At 43.1% G+C, this 18,435-nt stretch overlaps 1 protein-coding gene across 11 annotated transcripts in view; it reads right to left on the bottom strand.

The window, feature by feature from the left end:
- The window catches only part of LARP4 (La ribonucleoprotein 4), a 38,159-nt gene that overhangs the window by 6,299 nt on the left and 13,425 nt on the right, over positions 1 to 18,435 (bottom strand). For all 11 annotated transcript variants that reach the window (XM_083489932.1, XM_083489937.1, XM_083489941.1 and 8 more), the window contains 11 exons: positions 16,347 to 16,422; positions 14,843 to 14,979; positions 14,013 to 14,116; positions 12,895 to 13,005; positions 12,063 to 12,116; positions 10,399 to 10,608; positions 9,464 to 9,567; positions 4,060 to 4,293; positions 3,410 to 3,458; positions 2,233 to 2,391; positions 1,073 to 1,191 (listed from right to left, as the gene is read on the bottom strand). In XM_083489932.1, the coding sequence (XP_083346058.1) occupies positions 1,073 to 1,191; positions 2,233 to 2,391; positions 3,410 to 3,458; positions 4,060 to 4,293; positions 9,464 to 9,567; positions 10,399 to 10,608; positions 12,063 to 12,116; positions 12,895 to 13,005; positions 14,013 to 14,116; positions 14,843 to 14,979; positions 16,347 to 16,422 (1,357 nt within the window). The remainder of the gene's footprint in view (positions 1 to 1,072; positions 1,192 to 2,232; positions 2,392 to 3,409; positions 3,459 to 4,059; positions 4,294 to 9,463; positions 9,568 to 10,398; positions 10,609 to 12,062; positions 12,117 to 12,894; positions 13,006 to 14,012; positions 14,117 to 14,842; positions 14,980 to 16,346; positions 16,423 to 18,435) is intronic.

Genomic DNA, 18,435 nt, shown 5'->3' with positions numbered 1-18,435 from the left:
CGCAAGACGAACGCCTCGCAAGACGGAAAACCCGCTAGACGAAAGGGTTTTCCGTTTTGGAGGCGCTTCGCAAAACGAATTTCCCTATGGGCTTGCTTCGCAAGACGACAGCCCATAGGGAAATCTCCGGGACAGCGGGGAAGCGCAGCGCGTCTTCCCCACTGTCCTCGGACCTCCCCCCGCCCGGCATCGGAACGAAGCTCCGATGCCGGGCGGGGGGGGGGGAACCCCTCCTCCCCCCCCGCCCGGCATCGGAACGAAGCTCCGATGCCGGGCGGGGGGGGGGGAACGCCTCCTCCCGCCGCCCAGCTTCGGATGGCTTTCCTGAAGACTTGGGGTGGGAGGAGGGTTTTCCTTCCCACCGCCAACATTCAGAATGCTGTTCTGAATGTTGGCGGTGCGGAGGAAAAACCCTCCTCCCACGCAAGCCCCGGGAACAGAGGGAAAGCGCTGCACGCCTTCCCCTCTGTTCCCGTACCTGTCCTGAAGGCTTGCGGTGGGGAGAAAAGCCCTTCTCCGCACTGCCAGCCTGGCAAGCGGTTTCCCTAGGAACGCATTAATTGATTTTCAATGCATTCCTATGGGAAACCGTGCTTCGCAAGACGAAAAACTCGCAAGAAGAAAAAACTTGCGGAACCAATTAATTTCGTCTTGCGAGGCACCACTGTATAACCAGATATGGGGACCCAGATTACTGCACAGTACCTTTTAAAACAGAATCATCTGTTACCAGGCATCTGAGGAGATAGGCAGCACCATGAACTAGTTCTTACAAACATGAAGAGTACCCAAAGCATTAATCAGTTAAAGGAAAAAGGGCAGGGCATTCTGAGTATAGCTGCAACTTTCACCCATACTATTATCGATATTTGCTGTTGTCTTTTGTTTAACTAGCTGCCCTGTAATTTGCTTCCCCCCATGGTTTTCTTTTTATTGGTTGCATGTCACTTTGAACAGCCTGCTGGCAGAAAATGCCTCTAGTACTAAAACAAACATAAATATATTTGCCCTTCCCTTTCAATGCAGCTACATAGTTCCAGGTGCAACTTAAAACTAACACTTGTCTCCTTACCTTAATCCAGGAACATCAATCTCACAGGGAGAACTGGCACTCATGACAGGCTGAACAGTACTCTGGCCCTGCTCTTCCTGAGTAGATGTTATACAATCGACTGGCAACTCTTTGTTTTCCTAGAGGAAGCAAAAGAAACGATGTTTTCAACAATGCAGACTAAGGTAACAACTCACATGAGTCACAGCCACAAACCAGGGGCACACAAACATTTTAAAATAGGAATGTCATTCAATCAAGCCCGCAGAGTACATACATTAAAATGCATCCTTTACAAGTTTGTAAAAGCAGCTGCACCTGTCTACTCCAGCACTGCACACACTCAGTCTTGTATTTAAAGCACTAGCCTCGTAGCCACAGTGGCCACAAACTGCATGCAGGTGAGGGAATTGGCAGAGGAGGGATGGAGCTCTCAGTCCCTCCTATGCTCAAAGAATAGAAAACTAGATATGCCCTCAGAGGAGGCAAGCCATTTCCATACTCAGTACAAACCTAGAGCAAGCTACTGGGGGAGGGGGGCAGATCTCTTCACAGGACCAGTTACAGGTCTGATGGGGCCTTCAGCAAACTTGTATCTAATGGGTCTCCAATACTTGTCACTGGGCCCTGTGGCAGGCTTAGCTGATAGCAGTGGCAGGCTCCAAAGCGATGTTACATAGGGGCATGGTGGGAAATTTAAATGGTGGCTATACTCAGGTACCTAGCACTGATTCAGTATAAAAAATAAAGGCAGGCCCAGGGCAAACATCACTGGTGACACCTTCCAGGGCACTGGCCTCCTGACCTTCACTCTCCTTCCCTCTTTTGTGAGCCCCTAAGCAGGCAACTAAACATTTTGCAGGCTACTAACCTGTATGGGCTTATTTACAAGGGTGACTGAAATAATCCTGGCTCAGATTTCTCACCCAGACATTCAGCCCCATTAGATGTAGTGCTCCTGTATGGACCCCTTGGAGCAAGACAAGGTAATGCACTGTGTAGCAAGCATTCCAAGACAGGGGTGCATTTGTTTTATTATCCGTCACAGGATTTGGGGCCGGACTGGTGGGAGGCAGCCACTTCTCGCTCTCTTCTAACAATCTGTGCCCTTGATTAGGACTAGACTCACTCTAACCTCCCCTTCTTGCTCTGAGATTAGGTCAAACACTGAGATTAGGTACCTTTTCTTTGCTTATTCCTTTAACAACGTCCGACATCCTACTCTCTAAGACTGGGTCCCCTTGTGTTTTTATCATGCTGCCAGGCAATGGAGGGAAATTCGAGGCTAGCAAGTCAAACTTTGGTGTCACAGTCTTAGTTTCAGCTGAAGGCGGAGGCCGCTAAAAAAGAAGATAACATGTTAATATACGGTGAAGGAGTAACATACTATGCCCCACCCAATCAATATTCAATCCAGAGGAGAAATTGAGTAACACACTTCTTCCCTCCATCCAGATACCTTTGCAAGCCATATTCATGCAATACAGTGAACGGGTTCACACGCAATGCTAAATCAGACTGCGGCTTTCAATGAAAGCATGAGCAAGTAGATTCCTGGATAGAAGATTGCAGTCGTGCTGCTGCTGCACTGCTGTGAGCTATGCCATGATTTGCCTTAGCATGCCATCCACACCCAGGCTCATCATTTGCATCTTCCAGTAAGCCTAAGAACAAACTGTGGTTACACAGCTTGTGGTTTGTCTGGAGACAAACCACAGGCCTGGGTCCAGACGATATGCTAAACCAAGCAAGCCACGACTTCACGCACAGCAATCGCAGGACCAAAGGAGAAGCAAAAAGCAGCCACAACATCCTCTTCAGAAGCCCCAAGTGCTTGTATTTAGGTATCGCTGTGATCCATATCGGTGAGAAAATATCCAAGTACTATTTCAAGAAAATATATTCAATGGAAATTGAGAGCAGTATGACTGTGAAATCTAATTCCATTACGTGCAATACAGGTGGGAATGAAGAGAAGGGTCACTGTTTGGGCAGAAGGGACGAATGATCCAAGCCACTATTTTGGAAATGACAGAACCTCTTTTGGCACATGAAGGGCCATCACAGGGGCTGTTTTACAGTACAGTGCTACCTCTGGATACAAACAAGATCCCTTCCGGAGCCCCGTTCACATCCAGAGCAGAACGCAACCCATGTCTGCGCATGCCGCAATTCGCCGCTTCTGTGCATGATGTCATTTTGACCGTCTGTGCATGCGCAAGCGGCGAAACCCAGAAGTACCACGTTCTGTTACTTCCAGGTCGCCACAGAGCGCAACCCGAAAACGCTCAACCTGAAGCAACTTCAACCCGAGGTATGACTGTACAAATATTCCTTTTAGTAAGCCCAAAACCTTACCACAAGTCTGTCATCTTCCCGCCTTCTCCGACCTCTGAAAATGTTTCTCCTGTAAATAAGCAAAGGGAAGCTTCCATGAACTTTCTAACTATTTTAAAAGCTGCTAAAACTGTCAACAGCTTATTGATATGATTAAATGCCCACCCATCTTTTATTCCCTGTGTTTTATTGGAGTTTGCCTGGTTTTGTGGACACCCTAGAGCTGGCAGAGAGAAGGTTCCTTCAGAGAATTAATAGTAATATCTTTCCAGCACCAGTGTTAATATTGTGGTGGTTTTGGGGACTACTTTAGCTCAAAGTTTATCTCTGATGTGTGAGAGGGGGTATTTTCCTTTCTTATTATTCACTTTTAGTCTGCTACTGATTTTGAATTTTAAATTTAAGAACAGCATTTATATGGATTTCATTTGTTTGTAGAACTTTGTTTTAAGAGTAGCTTTGAGACTTTACTGTAGCAAAATAGTCCCAGGTTCAAATGCTGACAAAATAGAGCACTGGATGCGCTGAGAAAGACCCCTGCCTGACAACAGCTACTGCCTGTCAACACAGACATCCTTGGCTAGATAGACCAACGATCTAGCTCATTATAACGCAGCTTTATATAGCTGGCAGAAACCTTAAAGCACACCTGTAAATGATGTATTCCTTACCTGCCTCGGCTCATGCCATAATCACCATTTTGCTCTATCTGTGTAACAGAAGAATCCTTCGGTGAATAGCTTTGATCTTGGTGTCCTGACAATGAGTTTGCTTGCCGTTCCGTTTGGAAGTTCCTTGAGCTGGCTCTGTGCAGTTGTCCATCTCCTATGGACACAGCACTGACTGCGGATGTTACTTCAGCAGAATGTTCAGAACTACTTGACAATCGGAAATGAGGCTTCACGCTGGATATATAAAATACGTGGACATAAATTAACCCAACAGTACAAAAAGGTGCTCCTGTCAACAAACTAAACTGGCCACCAACACATTAAGAACTAAGGAAGCTTAGTAGTATTTTTTCCTAATAACAATACAAATCTGCATTGGCCACCAGCATCACTACTGTGAATTGACAGAATACAATGTTTGAAAGCAAAAACAAGGCTATTTTTTTACTCAGCATGGTTTTTTGTGCATGTCAAGTTGTGTATCTATATAATCACTCTAATCCCTTTTCAGGTTCAGCTCAAAAATCCAACCACTCATTTCCTACCTTCAAACGAGCATGCCCCCATTTCCTTTGTCCTCACCTATTCTGAGATTAAAGTAAGGGTCTCCAGAATTTTTCTTTTTTTGGGTGCAATTAATCATGTTAAAACAGATCATTACTTCCCCTTTTTAAAATAAAAAAACACTCAGTTTCAATATGCATTGACTCCCTGTATGGATGTGGTACCCAGACAACACTAAGCTTACAGCTTGTAAAATAAGGTCCCCAAATGCAATCATCATTATTTTCACGGGGACATTCCCAAGGGAGCTGAAGAAAGCAATGGTGTGTCAGCTCTTAAACAAAACTTCATTAGATCCTTTAGATCTATCCAATTACCACCCAGTTTCAAATCTTCCGTATCTGGGTAAGGTAATTGAGAGATCGGTTGCTGAACAGCTTGGCAGGTTTCTGGAGGAAACATTGGTTTTATATCCATTTCAGTACGTTTTCCGTCCTGGTTTCAGGACCGAAACGGCTCTGGTCGCCCTAACAGATGATCTCCCTAGACAACTGGATCGAGGCGTGTCGGGACTGTTGATTCTTTGAGATTTGTCAGCAGCCTTTGATATGGTCGATCATGATCTTCTGGACAAGCGCCTCGCCGACCTGGGGACACAGGGCACAGCCTGACAATGGCTGTGCTCTTTTATCTCTGGTCGGGGACAGAGGGTGGCACTAGGGTGGGAGATGTCGTCACGCCACTCCTTGGTGTGTGGAGTGCCGCAGGGCGCAATCCTCTCCCCAATGCTTTTTAACATCTTTATGCGCCCCCTTGCCCAGATTGTCTGGAGCTCTGGGCTGGGTTGTCACCAATATACTGATGACACTCAGCTCTATCTGCTGATGGATGGCCACATCAACTCAGCCCCAGACACACTGACCAGATGCTTAAAGGCTGTGGCTGGATGGTTTTGTGGGAGCCGATTGAAACTAAATCCTTCAAAGACAGAGGTCCTCTGGCTGGGTTGGGATGGCATGGGGATGAGGGACCAACTCGCTTCGCTCGCAGGAGCCCAATTAGTGCCAGTGCCTTCTGTTAAGAGTTTGGGTGTAATCCTTGACGCTTCCCTTTCCATGGAGGCGCAGGTTACAACAACAGCTAAGGCGACATTTTTCCATCTTTGCCGCATTAAGCAGTTGGTCCCTTACCTTTCCCACCCTGATCTGGCCACGGTGATCCATGCGATGGTCACCGCCAGGCTTGACTACTGTAATTTGCTCTACATGGGCTGCCCTTGAAACTGTCCTAGAAACTCCAGTGGGTGCAGAATGCTGCAGCGAGGCTCCTCACGGGGTCCCTGCCATGGGAGCATATTCACCCAGTGCTTTACCAGTTGCACTGGCTCCCGGTGGAGTATAGGCTCATGGTTCAAGGTGCTGGTTTTGACCTTTAAAGCCCTTTGTGGCTTAGGGCCCTCCTTTTTTCAGGGCCGCCTCTCCTGGTATGCCCCACAGAGGACCTTAATGTCCATGAATAACCATAGTTTAGAGGTCCTGGGCCCTAAGGAAGTCAGACTATCCTCCACCAGGGCCAGGGCCTTTTCAGTAACGGCTCCAACCTGGTGGAATGCTCTGTCCTATGAGACTAGGGCCGTACAGGATTTAACCTCCTTTCACCGGGCCTGTAAGACAGAGCTTGGCCTTTAATTTGAATTCAGCCTGATATTTTATTTCCCTTCTCTTTACTCCCTCTCCCCTTTTATGATGATTACATGCTCTGGGACCCCACAGCCAATTCTCCCCTGGCCTCTTCACTGGCTCAAGTAGGACTAATTCAGCCAGCTAGCCCTGATGACTATCTAATGTTTATTGGATGGATTTCCCCCAAATTGATTTTTGAACTTTGAATTTTATTATTATTCATGCTTTTATACTGTATTTTATGCTGCTTCTATGTTGTATTACAATTAAGTGTTTTAAATTTGTTGTTAGCTGCCCTGAGCCCAGTTTTCTGAACCGGGAAGGGCGGGGTATAAATAAAAAAAGTTTATAAATTTATTATTTATTATCATGTCCCAATAAAATCACATCTCTGTGAGGAAGGCCCAAGAGGCAAATAACTCCAAGAAATCCTTTGCCACTTGGGGATCAAGGTGCAAGTAGTTTCTTTGAAAACACGCAAATATTTTTTGGGGGTGGTCCTAAATAGACTTACTCAGTATTAGCTGGAAACACTATAAGGTGGGTTTGAGCAGAACACACCCTGCTAAACTATTATGTCTGTTGTGAGTAGAGGGGGTGTACAGCCATCAATTTAGTATCACAGTATTAATAAATCTAATCCTTAATGGAAAAACTCTTCATTGATCCAAACTGTAAACTGATTCAACTTCAAATGTCACAAATGAGTTTGCAAAAGTCTGAAATATATTTAGAAACCAGTTGGTAACTACAACTTCTTTTTGCAGTAACTGGAATCAGCTAATCCATTCATCCCCATTTCAAGAAGGTTATCAAAGTCTTCATAGGACATCAACAAAAACTGCCAAGAGGGTCCAGAATGCTTTAAAACCTAAATGCAGAGACTTCTATAGCTTTTCTTTTGAGAAATGACTCCTTATAGGAAACTGAAGAATTGCAGTGTAGTACAATACAAATCACACTAGTAATAGCCAAATGAACAGTTTACAAATTCCAGAATAATGCTATGACTAAGACACAGTACAATTAAATAGAAATATGAAGCTTTTAAAACCAGGTTTCAAAGTGTGAGCCAGCCCTCAGATCTCATAATCTTAGCTGTCATTGAGAAGGGCACACATTCTTAGCCTAAGCAAGAGAAAGAGAGGTCAAAGAAAGAAAACAGCAGGAGAGAAAAGTATGAGAATATTAAGAGATGCTCAGACTTCGATTGTTAGGCCCATTTTCTCTCATGTGCAATATTTATCATCACAGGGCTGATACTCAGAATCCACATCTCATTCTCGATGCTGCCATAAAATAAAAAATGCACAACCGTCTGATCTGTCAAGAAATATTACTCAAAGGAACATGTATCTCCAAAGCTGTGGTGTGATTTAATCCTACAGGATATTCTCAAAGATTAGAAATATTTTGTTCAGCTGGGGGGGAGGGGCGCGGCATAGTTAAGGCAGGCCAAGATATTTGTTTCCCTAAAATGTATGCCCACTGACAAAAATACTTTTGTAAGGAGAAAATCATTTTCCAATGTGGTTAGATAGTTTCGTAAGGCTCTGAAACCAAGCTTTAAAAGCTTACTATATAGTCATGTAATAATATTAAAACAGCTGGAAAAGACAGATACACATTCATATTGCCTAAACCAGAACATCTTCTGGTTTAGATTAAAAACATAAGACGCTGAAACTTTCTAGTCAATCTCAAAGCTATGGCAACTGTAAATTAGAATCATAGAATCATAGAGTTGGAATAGACCACAAGGGCCATCGAGTCCAACCCCCTGCCAAGCAGGAAACACCAGTTAGGATATGAAAGAGAAATTAGGATATGAAAGATATTGATAATCACAAAGAGGACCTCTCAGCATCTTCTACATTTCCTCCAGCTTTTCACTTAGTACAAGCAATTCCACAGAAAGTAGGTTCCACATGCTGGTGGCATCTAAAACTCAGTCCATACCAAAATGTCTCAGGCTGTCTTACTAAAGGCTTTAGAAAGCCAAGTGTCTGCACAAACCAACTTTTATTGAGTTTCGGTTAAAATTAAAACACCAGTAGCACAGGTCCCGTTGTTGCTGAAATTACTGTATCATAGTCCAACTTCTGTTAGTGATACTGTCTGACGACCCTGAACTTTGGCCTCCCCAAATATGTACAAAGGCTGTTTGCAAACGAAATCTCACAGAAAGCAATGACTGTGTTAACCTAGCACACTATCATTTTCAGTAATTACGTGTTGCTCCCATTTACTGGATTTTTTCTTCTTTTATGAATGAGCATATCTACACTCAAATCTTTACAGCTGTATCAGAACAGAGTCTAATTTGGTAAATGAATTACAGAGGTGGAGACAATATGTCGGTTATAACAGAAGTAGCTTGAAATGAACTGGTCATTGAGATGTCGTACTGTACAACTGCACTACGCCTTCCTCCACTGCACACCCAACTGCAGAGAGCATTCCTTTAAGTGTGTTACTGATAACACTTCAATACAACAGAAGAATGAGCCTGCAATGCAGGGGTGGGGAACCTCTGGCTCACAGGCAAATTTTGGCCTGAAAGGGGTCAAATTGGCCCACATAGCCTGTTCCCCCAAACCACATCCACATGCCCATCAGCTGATGCCACTGATAAGTATTAAATTCTGCATTGGCTGTGCACCTAAGGCAGCAGGATTTAATCACTGCTAAACAGTGGGGGTTAAATTCTGCTTAGTTCAAACAGGAGTGGACAAGGGTATCTGAAAGTTCCCTACCTTCTCCCTGCTGCTGGTCTCACACCTTGTGGAGCTGCTGTGAAAGCAGCTTCTCCTGAGCACAGCAAGCATGGTAAAAATCTGTGGTTTCTTCCTCCCTTCACAACCCGTCATTGCCTTCAGTACAGGGGTGGAGACGTGCTTGTAGCCAAGAAGCAGTAAGTGTCCCATGGCCCATGCATATCGCAAGAACAGAAGCAAATCTTATTGCAAACTACACCCAAGACTTAAAACATTTTGAGTGGTGAGCTATAGCAAATATAAATTTATGAAGCTGTTTCCTAGCTAATCCTAGGAACAGTGGAAGCAAATTCTAGCTTGGAATTGAAAGTTCTCTGAACCGGAATCTGTCTCCGAATGGCTGAACAGACAGAAGAGAGAAAGCTGCATTGATCAAAAGAATGGCTAACAAGACAGACGCAGTCATAGGTCTCCCAAAAAGGGTGTGGCCAGTTTTCTTACCGGTTTCTATGGAATGGGCGAGCTATACTTAATCCAGCAGCATTTGTCTTGTACGATCCTGGTGAATTGAAGCCATTCACAAATCCACCGTTAGGAAATGGAGCCTGCAGCAGACACAAAGTATATATCAAGAGGCAGCATAGAGGACTCATCCCACTGTAAACAAAGGTTCTTTAACTAGAAAACTGAGGACCACAACAGTATACTCAAAACCAAGTTAAGTATGCTGCCCTACCTCCCCATTTCCACCAACTGTATACATTTCCCCTTTTACCAGAATACTTAGCTGTGGGGTGAGGTAATGCTATACCGAGTGGAGATATTCTCCTTAGAGTATGTAAAGGCTAGAAAGTCAGGGCTCACATAAGAAGGCAGGAAAATGGGGACAAGATATGTTAGCTCAAGCAAGGAGAGAAGGAGAGAACCAATGTGTGGTTTCTCTATATTAACAGCAAGAATTCCCAGAGTTTCAAAGACAGGGCTTGCTGAGGATAATCTTGCATAGCAGGGCTTCTTCAACATCTCTCCAAAACCCATACCCCGGTGGCTGTAGGTGTGAATTTCTGCAGTGATTATCTATCACTAGTTTAAAATTAAAAGGTCTGTGTGTAGAGGCCTTGAATCCTCAGTAGCTTATTTCCAGAGCGACTAGTAGAATGCTGAACATTATTAAACCCACTAATTGTAGTTCATAGCTAGAGAAGGCTCAAATTTATTACTGTTATTCCATTGCAGAATCTCATGGTTTTTCAAGCAGGCCTTTAAAACCACTCAGTAATTTTGAGTAAGACAGTTTATCTGTATTTAGTACTGAAAATGCTTAAATACTATTTTTAAAAATACTCAGGTGGTATTTAATGACATAACAGTGTTCTTCTGAAGCCACCAAAGATAAACCCAGGTGACTCACACATGAGACTTAAGCATAAGCTTACCAGTGGTGTTTCAAAATAAGGTGCAGGGTTTGGAGACCATGTCTGAGGCACAATACTGTAGATGGAGTACTGCTGAGGACTATATACAGGCTGCATAAACAGTGGTGAGGCAAACTGTGCTTGTGTTTGAACAGGTTGAACATACACACTGGAATCCACTACCCGGTAACCATTCTTGGCAAAAAATGTGTTGATGGCTTTTATCCTGGCCTGCAAAAGGAAGATGAAACCACAGCACATTTACTATACATGGTGACAAGGCCATTAAAAGGTCTGTATCAGAGTAAAAGAAAAGAGGATGCCACAATTATGTGTACTACTTCCTTCATCTATCAGGTTAGCCTGCAGAACTAGCTTTTACAAATTGCTAAGAATGCACTTTCAACAAAGTTTACAATTTGGTTTGCTTCTGGGATGAAGTTCTATATTCCAAATACCCAATATAAGCCTTCCTTCCAAAATGTCATGTCACAACAATTAAAACTGACTATTTAATCTAACACTGTCATTCAATATTATTGAGACAGATCTGCTTAGTAGGTATGCTAGCAAGAGCAAGCAGTTCCACTAATGCTGGAATGAGGAGCATGATTGACCAGGATTAGCATGATTCACCAGAAGGTGGGATTGTGCACCTGTCAAAATGCTCTTTGCAGCTTTGCAAAGCACCACTTGAAGCAGACTCTCCCCCACATCAAAGATGTGCTACCCTCTCGTCTCCCACTTTCATGGTTTGCTTTGGCCATAGTTTAATGTTGTTCGGTTCGGTTGGCACTATGAATAAGACTAAAAAGTGCCTCAAAACCATGTCCGCAATGCAATCCTGATTAGACTTAACTGTAGTCAACTCCAGGAATGCTAACCATGCTTGAAACCAGGGGTGGGGAACCTCTGTTCAAGCCATAACCACTTGCCCTACACCTGACCATCATATACAATGTCATGTATGCAGCAAGTAGTTGTGACTTGGCCCAAAGTGGGCTGCAGGCACAGACAATCAAAGGTGCCTGCAAAGCCTTCTGCAAGACACTTTGAAGGCCTGGCTATCAGCTGATCGAAGCCCTGACAAAGTGCAGCACACAGCTCTCCGCAAGCAGTGACAATCAGCTGACTGTTGTCCCCTGAAGAGAGCCTACAAAAAACAACAAGCAGCTGGGATCAGCTGCACTAGGAAGTTCCCCATCAGTCCCATCCCAATGTTAAAAGTTGGCCCTCTTGGTTGTGGGAGGCGGGTGAGTGGAGACGAGAGAAAGATCAGGATCCCGCTGGTTCCTGACCCTTGCTTTAAACCATGATTAAAATAAACCAATTTGGAGAGAAACATTACACCTACACCAAACTGGTATTAAAGCCACAGTGCTCAACCAATCATTTAAATACTGAAATACAGTGGCAAGACGAAAGAGTTTTCCGTTTTTTGAGTCGTTCCGCAAGACGAATTTCCCTATGGGCTTGCTTCGCAAGACGAAACGTCTTGCGAGTTCTTGCGAGTTTGTTTCCTTTTTCTTAAAGCCGCTAAGCCGTTAATAGCCGCTAAGCCGCTAATAGCCGTGCTTCGCAAGACGAAAAAACCGCAAGACGAAGAGACTCACGGAATGGATTAATTTCGTCTTGCGAGGCACCACTATATAACTTAAGATCCGAGAATACTTGAGGCAACTTACCATTATTGGCTTGCCCTGAAAGGTTTTAACTTCTTCCCGTAAATATTTAAATGCCTGTACAGATATAAAAACATTCACTGAGACTCGCTTTGATAGAATTACACTTCAGAGATATTGGAAAGCTTATGGAACTATCTGCATAAATACAAACTGAAATAAAAAGAAAGAAAAACAATCTGGCTCCTTTTACGGAGGTTACTTTAGGAACAGTTAAGAGCTTTGCCACATAAAGTGTTAAATTAAAGCTGGGGTGGCCACTCTGGTGGCAGTCCTCCAAACCTTTGCCTCTAGCCCTCAGAACTCTTCCACACAATCTTCACTAGCCTGTGTGCTTTTGCCAGGCTGGAATGTGTCCTGGACCTCCTGATAATGCCTCTTATTTGCTTTGATGAAGGACAGAGTGTGAGAGTGTGTCTAGAAACCAGCCTACTCTACAATGGTTGCATTTGATTTGTTGCTCCGCCCTCCTTTGCTGCCACTCACCATTGGCAAGTGGCCTCAATAAAGTTGTCTGGAAGGTAATGTGCCTCTTGAGCTGAAAGGGTTTCCTACCCATGTCAAAGCAGCAAATACACCCCTGGATCAGCTGGGATATGCCCATTCTGCTATGCCACCCACACCCCTCAGGTAACGGAGGCAACGTTAATCAGTTGTGTGTTCTTAGCTGCCTTCAGTCTTTTAAAGTTGTCTCCCCACTTCTCAACTTCTGGCTGCGTTTACATGATTGCTTTGAGATACATAGGTTTATAACTGTCTTGGCTGCCCTCACCCACCAGGAGAGGACAGAATATAATAGCAGTGTAAAATGCTGGCCACCACATGATTTTCTTACCTGCTGTGCATCAGTGTCTGACTGGAATGTAACGTACCAGTTGTTATTGTGAGCAAATTCACAACTTATCACTTTGGGGCAGCTTTCATTTTTAAACAGTGCCTTTACCTCCTGAAGGGGGGAAAAAAAGACTATTTCAATAAATTACAATTGCTGTATAGGTTTTTGTGACATATTATCAACTGGGGCATTGTGCCATCTAAAGAGAGTGAATTAATATATATGCAGTACTATGTTTATCTTTATTTTTAAATATTTTCAATTGCTACTGGAGTACAAAATGCTTAAGTTCAGTGAAGCACTGCTACCTACATTAGCAATGACCTGTACTCCGCTTACATAAATGTGGAACAGTGCATTTAGCAATCACAATAAGAAACATTACTTTACTTCAACCTCCAAACAAGATTGCTAACAATCTGTAAAGCCACCATGTGATCTCCTAAGTCAAATAGGCTTCCTGCAAAACAAAGCAACCTTGTTCCAAAACAAATATCCATATCCACAGCTATTGTGAACTAATATTTCACAACTAAAAAAATCAACTTCTCAATTTTTTAAAATGCCATTGTTAAGGTGAATTTAGTATAGGTATGGCAAATGCTACTCAGTTATGCTTTACAAAAGCGGAAATGATCGCTACCAAATATTCCTAATCTCCCCGATAGCTTGGAGGGAGTTATTGCGATTAACCAAGAATAAATGCCTTAGAGAGTATTGCCTTACTACAATGCACATCATTCTAAGTTCTCAATGGGAAAAGGAAAGCTTTCTGCAGGATTGACATCTTAAAATATCTTTATTCCTGAGAGGTGATTGGCTGCTGTGGGTGGAACTCAACGTAGTGCTAAGGAGATCTTTCCATCAGGACAAGCATTTCTGTTTGCCCAACAGAACAATCTCCTCACACACTCCTCACACCTCACAGAATGGATTTGAAGGTGGCGCAAGGGGAGGAGAGGGGAAAACCCCACTGTGCTACCATGAGCCCTTGTGCTGACTTCTGCAAGTGCACCAAGCCAGCTGAATCTGGCCCTTTCTATCCAGATGAGTTTCCCTGCAGAATGGTACTTTTCCCCAACTTGTTGTATCAATGGAATGCTTGAATGTTTTCTTACCTCTACAGGTGTTGTTTCAGGAATCTCGCGGAGAATAATAATGCATCGTTTGTGGTTTGGCCTAACTTTTTCTCCTCGTTCATCCACTTGGACTATAGGAGTAGCTGAATTTAAAAAGAAGTAGTAGCTAAAGAATAGTTTTTAAACTGCCAGAAACAGATACCACACAACAAGACCCTAAGAACGACATACATGAACCCTTTCGCCCAATTTTCAACTTAAATCCTGAAATGGGTAACTCAATTCACTTGATTCTCAGTGCCCACAAGCTCTGCTCATTCTCATGTTAATCTTTCCCCTTTTTGGTAAAGAAGTTTCAACCAGAGGAAGTAGAAACCAAAGTAGGAATTACTCCAGAAAAACCCACTGCAACAAATCTATGGGCAACATCCAGTGACGTTCTCACTTCCATAATGCACTTATGCCACGGGACTTGCAATTTTCCTTCACCTCTCACCAGCCTCCATAACATGAAAAACTGCTCAAGGCCCTTCAGACCTCTGAGGAAAGAAAGGTTAACATGAGAATGAGCCCCACTGCAGGACACACTCACTGAAGCTACATTGAATCTCACCCTGGGGCATGAAAGGGGAAGGTAATTATTTCCCTTCAGTTTCACATAGCTCAAACATAATAGGTTTATGTACAGGAAGGGCACCAAAGCAGTCCCAAATAAAACAGTGCAGCTTCACTTTAAGGGAGTGGAATGCAGTTAAAAACAGCAACAAGTGCCTTCGGTGCAGACATATGTTTCTCAGATACAGAAATGCACCTATTTATCCAGGGGTAAATGCATCTAAAAATACAGCTACGAAAAGAGTTTGACATACATCTTAGTACTTCCACAATTAGATCCATATTAGTTGTCAGTTTCTTAATTCCTTCCATGTTGGCGATTGTCCATATTGGAATAAATTGATCACTGTCCATTTGAGACATCAAGTAAAGATCCTTGGATAGATTCTCACTAGAAATATATAAATAAATAAATAAATAAGCATCTTTGTAAAATTATACCCAGAAATCAGGGTGGCTTATAGGGACAGTTTTATCAAACACTTCAAAACAGTAAGAAAAAATAGAAACTTTTAAAGATACAATGTTTTTGTATAGGACTATACTGTACACATCCATGTAACAGAGATATACCAAGATCACAGGATGGAATCATACACATCATGAAAGCAGCAACATAACATCCTTTTACCAATTTGTTCTAAATATTGATACAGTATTACCAATACATGTTGCCTATTACTACAAATAGACATCTGCCTTATGGTTTTGGCCTGGTTAGTGAATGCTGAACTGTCAGGAGCAGCTATCTACTGATCTATAGACATTTATATCCGACCTACTTCACCCTTGGGCAGTTCACAGTATCAATAAAAAATACAAAACAACCGTAAGTTGCATCCAGCAAAGATGTCCTGTTATTCCAAGGATGTCCAGCTCCTCACTGGACTTCCTCTCCCCTCTGCCCTTGGGCCCTCCCACGCCACCCCTCAAAATCTGTTCCTAGGTTTCCCCAACCTTCTGGGGCATATCTTGGGGGAGCAGGGGGCACGTGGCGAGAGAAGGAAAGATGCAGGTTCATTGCACAGACAGAGGTCCTTGCTCTAATAGGAGGACTTTGCTGGATGCAACCCTGAAGTACAGTGGTGCCTCACAAGACGAAATTAATTTGTTCCGCAAGTTTTGCCGTCTAGCGAATTTTTTGTCTTGCGAAGCACGGTTTTAACGGTTTAACAAAGTCGCAAGACGTTTTCGTCTTGCGAAGCAAGCCCATAGGGAAATTCGTCTTGCGAGGCAAATCGAAAACGGAAAAACATTTCGTCTAGCGAGTTTTTTGTCTTGCGAGGCATTCGTCTTGCGAGGTACCACTGTAGTAGAAAACTAGGCGAGCACAAAAACTAGCAAAAAAAACTATCAGGGAGCAATATAAAATCGCTACTAAAACCCAAAGGAGAAAGGAAAACATTTCAACAAGCAAACAAAAACTTAAAAAGTGACTTGCATTTCTTTTTTACAGTAAGAATTTCAGAATCTTGACTGGGTCAGGAGGCACAATGCCAACCTCGTTCTGTCACAATAGCATTGTGCCAAATATTAACAGGAGGATTCAAGAGGAAACCTTTGGCTTTTTTTTTTTTTTTTAACTGACCACTTACATAAGTCCTTAAAGCAAAGGTAAACTGCCCTCCAGTTACTGTTGGACTCCATTGCTGGCTGGAGCCAATGGAAGTTGCACTCCCACAAACAAATGGGGTACACCATGGCAAGAGCCCATATCTAGCCCTAGTTACATTTACCAATACATTAGGAGTTCAATACCGTGAGAAACAGAACTCCAATTGTTTCTTCAAACATTCTTTCAAGTCTTCCGGAGAAATGACGGGGCTGCCTTCATCTGAAAAAAATGTATTCGAGAGTGAATTACTAATATTTTTTCTTTTAAAAAAACCAAACAAAACAAAAAACAAAACACCCAAAGTACAGAGGAGGGGGGCATAAGTGCAGGTTTAAGAACTGCCATCCTTCTTATCTGATATACGATACAAGTTTTGCTTTAAGGTATTGGCTATATTATATCTTGTTACTGAGCTTAGAAATGTACAGTATTCTTGTATATGCTTTTCATTGTATATATGTGTCAGGGGACTGCCATCGGAATAGGGGAGGGAGGCAGGGGGGCGTTTGGGATACAGAGAGCCTCCTACGCTTCTGAGGAGCAATTCCTCTTCCAGCGAGGGCAAAAGCCACACCTCCAATGGAGAAGAGAGGGAAGGAGCCAGCCAAGGTTGTAAAGGGCTCAAAGATGCTGCTAAGAGCCCCAGCGCCTCACCTAGGCGGGCTGGCCAGGAGGAACGCATGCCACTTCCGTCGCCCAGCTCACACAGAGGGGTGAAACGCAAAGAGGGGAGGCAGAGATTTGGGGTGTCTAAGTTCTTACGTTGGGGGGAAAGCCAGAAGAGGCCACTCCCAGATTCTGCAAGTGACTAAGACAGACATGAAACTTGTGTATCTGCACTGTAAATAATTTGCACAATAAAACCTGTAAAAGACAGGTCGGAGTCCTGCCTGGTTACTCACCAGCAACCACCACACAGCATCTGACAATATGTTTTTACCATTATGTTGCACATAGCTCTAGGTCAGAAGTGATAAACTGGCAGATCATTATCTTCCCAACCTCCTGTGTGGCAGGCCACCCACTGAATAACTAGGAATCAGGTGAAATCAAATGTGTGGACCAAGGTACAGTCCACAAAGCACCAAATGTCATGACCTGCCCCACACCTGACACCATATAATGGAAGCTGGGCATGGCTTGGCTAGAGGTACCCCAGCACTGCAACAGGTACTTTTAGTAGAACAAAAAAATATAAATTTATTGTTATTAAGTGGTTTTATTACGATGATCTAGCACATGGGAAAATCCATTCTGATATTTCTGCTCTAAACAGAAATTCCTGGATTGCTTTATTAATGACACAATCAGTTTATAGCTCCTCCGCACCTCAGCTAGCAGAAACATTTCAAAGTTTATACTGGACTTATGAAGTCAGGCCTTCTAACCCACAAAATATTTTACTATTTCACCTACCCTAAACATGTCCATTTAAGTCACTTGTGACACAACCAGATAAATAGGGATGATGAGTGCAAAAACAACCGCTTTCTGGTTTAGAAAAAAATCACTGCCTGATTGACCAGGCACCATGGTTTAAAAGCTGGCATAAAATTAAGAGTTTCTTTTCATTTCAAGTTAACATGAATATTGTAACTGAGGAAAGGTAGCTATTAGTAGCCTCACAATAGAGACGTGTTAGAGGCCTATGGATGCCAAGCTATGGTTAATCTGAGTCCAACTGTGAGTTCAAACTGATTCTGGTCTCAGCTCATTCAACTTTTAAATGATATAAAGGAGACTGCCTGGAAAGGTATAAGACCATTATGACACAAAGGAAGGTGCAAAACATACAGTAATTTGTGGCACATCTTTACCCTGAAGAAGTTGAGAAAACATCCAACTATTTTACTATGAGGGTGAAAACTGCCATCTTGGGATTTGATAAGTCAATTTTCTTTTTGGGTAGTTTCAAAGATGCAGAACTCCCATCTTTTCCCCCATCCCAGTCTGTGAAAAGAAACAGTGCCCTGAATATATGCATGATGCCTGCTCCTTGTTATTACACGTTACATACAGCACAGACATCTCATGGGAAGGAAAAGTATACATGGAGCATCAGTTCCTTCCCAGTCAGAACTTAATGTCCTGAGAATTAATCCCTACCACCCCTCATTTGAAGTATTACACACTGCCAGGTACACAAAGGAAAGTTCATGGCCACACCTGAATGAAGGAACTGGTTTATATGTGCTTCATTCAAAATGCAGTGTCATTTATGGTAGCAAATTT

This window comes from Podarcis liolepis, assembly GCF_965112155.1.
Source record: "Podarcis liolepis genome assembly, chromosome: 2".
Taxonomy (NCBI): domain Eukaryota; kingdom Metazoa; phylum Chordata; class Lepidosauria; order Squamata; family Lacertidae; genus Podarcis; species Podarcis liolepis.
Note: the sequence above shows the minus strand (reverse complement) of the source record. Positions and strands in the feature narration are given on the sequence as shown.